General features: G+C 48.3%; 1 protein-coding gene across 2 annotated transcripts; it reads left to right on the plus strand.

Annotated features, from left to right (window-relative positions):
* Positions 1-2947: 2947 nt before the first annotated feature.
* On the plus strand, positions 2948-6035 carry sbp1 (SBP-domain protein1). 2 transcript variants are annotated; one of them, XM_035967633.1, is made up of 3 exons: positions 2948-3993; positions 4846-5024; positions 5410-6005. In XM_035967633.1, the coding sequence occupies exons 1-3, from the start codon at positions 3032-3034 to the stop codon at positions 5781-5783; spliced, it is 1515 nt and encodes a 504-aa protein (XP_035823526.1). In that variant the 5' UTR covers positions 2948-3031; the 3' UTR covers positions 5784-6005. The 2 variants fall into 2 exon arrangements, with proteins under 2 accessions (XP_035823526.1, NP_001106077.2); NM_001112607.2 differs by having other exon boundaries at positions 3122-3993; positions 5407-6035.
* The last annotated feature ends 283 nt before the right edge of the window (positions 6036-6318 follow it).

The following is a 6318-nucleotide window of genomic DNA, read 5'->3' on the forward strand; positions in this document are numbered from 1 at the left end:
CTGGCGGTGTCTTAAGCAGCCCGCCTATGAAAATGATGTTTCCACATGCGGTTTCTTAAGCAAACCGCCAATGCTAAATATATTTACACTGGCGGGCTGCTTAAGAAAACCGCGAGTGCTAATAATATCAACACTGGCGATTTTCTTAAGAAACCACATGTGAAGACAAAATTTTCATAGGCGGGCTGCTTAAGACACCGCCAGTGCTAATGATATTTACACTGGCAGGCTGCTAAAGAAAACCGTCAGTGCTAATAATATTAGCACTAGCGGTTTTTTAAGAAACCGCGTGTGGAGACAACATTTTCATAGGCGGGCTGCTTAAGACACCGCCAGTGATAATAATATTTTCACATATGGTTTCTTAAGCAAACCGCCAGTGCTAATGATATTTACACTGCGGGCTGCTAAAGAAAACCGCAAGTGCTAAAGATATTTACACTGGCGGTTGGCAAACAACCGTCTGTGAAAAAGGCTGATTTCTACTGGCCCCTAGCACTGGCGGTACTGAAAAACGCCAGTGCAAATAGCTTTAGGACCGCCACTATAGAGCTTCTATGTATTAGTGAGAGAGCCTAAGAAACTTTAGCATCAAGCTGAACCTTGATAAGTGCACCTTTGGTATACCATCAAGAAAGCTACTGGGATATCTAGCCTTACACTAAAGATTTAAGGCCAACCTAGAGAAGGTTGTAGCTATTTTGAAAATGGTCTACCGAATTATCTCATGGACATACAATGGTTAACTGGGTGTATGACATCGCTAATCTGTTTTATATCTCGACTCGATATCTGGGGGTTCCTTTCTTTAAGATGTTTAAAAAGTAGGACCAGTTTGCATGGACCAATGAAGCTCATAAGGCCTTAGATGAACTAAAAAAATTCTAGTGAGTCCTCCAGTTTTGGTTGCTCTAGATTGGGGAGATTCTGTAATTGTATATCTTGACCATGACCCATGTCGTCAGCACAACCCTAGTGGTGGAACCACAGAGTTCTGACAACATCTAACCGATATAGTTCTCGGTTTACTTCATCTCAGAGATACTTAACGAATCCAAACATAGATATTTTCATATCATAAAAATGCCCTACACATTGCTTATTACTTCCCATAAGTTGGTGCATTATTTTCAATCGTCACACCGAATAGAAGTACACTTGTCTTCAACATTGGGAGAAATGTTGCACAACAAAGACGCTACTGGCAGAGTTGCCAAGTGGGCCATCGAACTCGGGGTATATGATATCATCTTCAAACCATGAACCATGGTCCAAGCCAGCCAGGCTCTCAGTAACTTCATGGCCGAATGGACAGAGACATAATGCCAATCGAGACAAAGCCCTTTGACTACTGAACTGTTCATTTTGATGGATCCCTATAACTTACCGGAGCAGGAGCGAGAGTTGTTGTTACCTTGCTGAAAGGTGAGAAATTCAATTATGTTCTCCGGCTACATTTTTCCTGTATCCAATAATGTTGTCAAATATAATAAAGTGTGGTTTTAAAAACAAATAAAAAATATTTTGTATTTAAATAAAAAATTAGGTTTTATATATTTTTTAAAATGAATTCGTTTTTCACACAAACACACCATGCATATGATATGATATGATATGAATGCAACAAACAAGAATCCTAGTGTTTATAAAATCATATTAGTATTTATTTAAAACTCATGTGACAACTAATAAATCTTGGAATGTTATAGAAAATTGATACAAACACGTTTCTTTTAATTAATTGTTTTAGTGACAACACAAAGTGGAGATGTGTGTGTGGGGGGGGGGTGACATCCATGTTGTTCAAGCCGCACCCTTGACATAGCTCTGCCACTCGCCTTTTGACTTGATAACATGTAATATGCGCTTGACTTGATAAGTATGTAAACCATATCTCGTACTTTGTGGGTTTAGACCACTCTTGGGTGTAGTCAGCTATACTTATTCTTAAGACAAAAACCTTTGATAAACTCATGATACATTTAAGGCTCAGTTTGGAAGCATCTAGTTTATAAGAAACTGGTTTATAGAAATTGAGTTGATTACAAACATAACAGTTTATAACCCAGTTTATAAAAATTAGATTATCAGTTTCTTAAAAACAAGAAGCTAGCCTCTCATAGCAAAAAAAAAACACTAGTTTTTAAAAACCTAGGTTGCTTCCAAATAGGACCTAATTTGTGATGAGTCTGGCTAGCTTATAGAGCAGCTATGCATGCATGTGCATGGGGGGCAATAATTTTGCAGGACGGACTTTATTGGCCAATCATGCTAGCGGCTGGCTAGCTGTGTGAATTCCGAAATCCGACTACGTGCAGCGCTGTCGGCTGCCGCGCGCCGCCGCAATTTTCCTCTTCTTTGGCGTGGATGCAGCATCTCTCACAGCTGCAGCAGCTGATGCGAGCTGCTTGGGCTGCAGCCGAGAGCAGCTACAGCCCGAACAGCTGGGCCTGCTCGCCTGCCTGCCTACTGCCTAGCTTCGTGTGTTTTCGCTGCGCGCCGGTCGAAGCAGAAAAAAGCCTAGGCACCCAACCCTCCCGGCCACCCGGGCTCGCGCGCCGTCGTACTCGTACTCGTACCCCAGCCCCATCACCTTTCTGATCTGATCCGCAGTCTGGCTGGCTGGGGGCAGTAACATGACAAAAACCCGCCTGCCCTGCCCATGCCATGCATCAAGGATTCACCATGTGGCCACGTACGACGAATAGCTAGCTCGTAGTACTACTAGCAGCACAGCACGCAACATTTGCGCCGGCTGCATGCATGCAGCGCATGCAGAGGGTTTTCACCAAAAGGATCGAGATAGAGAGAGAGAGTGCGTTTCACTAGAAGGGACTGAGAGAGAAAGATAGATGGAGAAAGGGTGCACAACATACGCCGCACTCCTACTCTCTGTTACAGTACCAGTAGTATATGCCGGTAGATCTCCTGCCGGTGGCTTTACCAAAATGAAATAAATAAAAAAAATTCATCATGCGGCGCACCAACAAGTGAGTAACGCCTAGGGCTCTCTGTCTCTATCTCCCCTTCAATGCAGAGAGTAATGTCGTCTCTTTCCCTGTCTTTCCCACTGCCTTCAACTCAGCCCTTTTTAACCACCCACAAAGGCCACCACTGCTTCACACTCACACGCACACGTATAGCTCGATCGCTCTCTGTGTCCGCTCCTCCTGCCTCCTGCACACACATACACTCAGAGAGCATAGTAGCAGTAGCCAGTAGGATGATGATGAACACCAACGCGATGTCGCCGACAGCAAGTACCGACGCCGACTTCTCGTTCGGCCCCTTGCAGCCCTACGTCGGCTTCGACGTCGCCGGCATGGGCATGCCCAGCGTCGTCGTCGAGAGGTCGTCGTCGCTACTGCAGCACAACACCAGCAGCAGCAGCCACAACAACAACCTAGGGCTATACGACAGTTTCGACTTCGCGGCCGCCGCAGGGTTACCGTTCCAAGAATCTGGTCTCCTGCCCCCGGCGAGCCTGCCGCTGGCGCCGTCGCCGCAAAGCATGGCGGCCATGGCAATGCCACCGTCGTCGCTGCTGCTGACGCTCCCAGGCGTGCCTGCGGCGGCGGATGTCGTCTATAACCCCTTTGGTGGCGGCGGCGCGGGAGGGTTCCTGAAGCGGGAGGACGGCGGCCCCCTCGTGGACGCTGCTGGAGGCGGCGGGAGGATCGGGCTGAACCTCGGGCGCCGCACCTACTTCTCCCCCGCGGACGTACTCGCCGTGGACCGGCTGCTGACGCGGTCGCGGCTGGCGGGTGGCGGCGTGGGCGTGGGCCTGGGTATGGGCCTCGGCATGGGCGTGCTGGGGCTCGGCGCCGCCCACCACCAGCAGCCGCCGCCGCGGTGCCAGGCCGAGGGCTGCAAGGCCGACCTCTCCGCCGCCAAGCACTACCACCGCCGCCACAAGGTCTGCGAGTACCACGCCAAGGCCAGCGCCGTCGCCGCCGCCGGCAAGCAGCAGCGTTTCTGCCAGCAGTGCAGCAGGTACGTACGTACGTACGTGTCCCTCCCTCCCCTGCATGCGTGCATGCATGCATGCCCGGCCCTGGGTCAGGTGGCCCGCCTGTCAAGACACGTGCCCACTGCCCACACGTACGCAGCCGGCCCCGTTCGGCCAGCAGCCCGTTACCTACCTACGTGCGTGCCGTACGTCTGTGCCGTGCCGGGCACTGTTGACACCTTTACTTGCTGTCAGTGTTGCACTGTCGCTTTTGCCTCTTGTCACGTAAGAGTATGGGCACCAGTACGGTGCAACTACATGCATGGGACGCAATTGCGAGGCAATACTTGCATATGCACATCAGCTAGGCAAGCTCTGCATGCATTGGCATGATGGGCGCCTGATGAGTGATGAGCACGACGAATCGACGATAACACATATCACTCATGCAGATGTAGTTTACTGTAGCTAGACTGGTCTTCCTCTTCTAGTCTGCTTCAATATACTACCACGTACCAACGAAACAGTTAATGTATGCATGGAACCGGGTGAAAAAAAACGAAAAAACAGTGATGAGAAGGCTGCAACCTGTCGAGTCAGCTAGCAGCAGCAGCAGCTGCTGCTGCCGGGTAGGACGGCTGGCGCCGGCGATCATCTCACAACTCAGATGATGGGCGTCACGTCGTCAGATGTGATAAGCCGGTTAGATGAGAGATAAGATATGGGAGGGCCAGGGTCATCTGCACATTGATTTTAACTTTCAGCACTACTGGCTACTACCAAACATTATACTGACCACTGCACCCGCACACTTTTATCAACCATCATTATTGCAAAAGGTCGTATTTAGAGCTGATATGAAACTATACTATACTATTCATTTCTTTGGCTAGTAGGTTTCATGTGCTTGCTGAGTTTGATGAGGCCAAGAGGAGCTGCCGGAAGCGGCTCACCGAGCACAACCGCCGCCGCCGGAAGCCGAGCAGCGCACAGGACGAGGACTCGTCACCGCCACCACCCAAGAAACTGGATACTTGCATAACTAATACTGCCTCTTACAATGATGATCTCAAGAGTAAGAAACTTTATACCATTCGACAAAAAGATGCAATAGCTACTACATGCACTACTTCATCACATCTGACCCTGACGACGTACATACACATGCACTCATGCATGCATGCAAGGCGCCAAAGTTTCGACGTCGTACGTGTGCTCGTGTGGGATCAATATATACTGATGCATGCATCCGATCCTACGCTACACATATATACAGATAGATGCAAATTAACCCCCTGCTACGTGCATGATCAGATCGATATATGCTGCATCAATGTGCTTCGATCACTATATATACTTTCGCTAACTGTTTATTCTTGTACTTGTACATGCCGCGCCTGGCTACTAGTAGCTACGTCCTGACATGTCTCATCATTGTATGTACGACGAGCGAGCAGCAGGCGCGAGCAACACGGCAGCTGCGGCCATCTCGCCGAACGGCAGCGGCGTCAGCTGCCTAGACGTCATGGACAACGGCCAGACGAGCAGCGCAGCGGCGCCGACGGCTCTGTCTTTGGCCGCCCCGCCGCCGCCGCCGCTGCACGAGAAGGACGGCAGTCTCGACTCGATGCTGATGCAGCGGGTCCTGCAGGGCCGACGGGAGGACGACGACGACGAACAGCGTCGCCACTTCATCACCTCGCTTGTGATGCAGACGACCCAGCAGCAGCACAGCGGCGGCGGCGGCGCCGGCAACATCTTGTCGTGCTCGTCGGTATCAGATCAGCACAACGGCGGCGGCTGCAACGGTTTCTTTGAGGTGGACTTCATCTAGTGTATAATCAGATGCATGACGTGAGGAAAGCAAGCAAAAACAAAGCTGGGTTGGTTTCACTGTAGAGCGGCTAGTAGCCTTTTCTTTTTTACTGTTGTTCTTAGTACGACTTGAGCTAGCTAGCTAGTGGTTGGACTTCTTTTACCAGATGGAAATGCTTGTGTACGTAGTATGTGTATTCCTTTTTCCTATTGCGAAAAATGTAAATTATTATTACGTGTATGTGTCTGAGTTATACTACTTATTAAGCAATATAGCTAGGGTGTATTATTGTACGGTGCATGATATGTATCTGTGTTTCTTTTGCTTTTTAGATGGAGTAATAATCTCAATTCAAATATAACTTTGTATTTCCTGTGTATCAAAATATTTGTCATTATAGTATTCATGTCAATAAATTTAAGGAAGTTTTTCTGACATGAATACTAAGTTTATTATAAAAAATAAAAGATTTATCAAATAATACTGATTATATTAACATTTTTATATATTTAATAAAAAAATAAAAAAATAGTTGACTCATCCGCGAATGAGA

This window comes from Zea mays, chromosome 5 (assembly GCF_902167145.1).
Source record: "Zea mays cultivar B73 chromosome 5, Zm-B73-REFERENCE-NAM-5.0, whole genome shotgun sequence".
In the NCBI taxonomy this organism is placed as follows: domain Eukaryota; kingdom Viridiplantae; phylum Streptophyta; class Magnoliopsida; order Poales; family Poaceae; genus Zea; species Zea mays.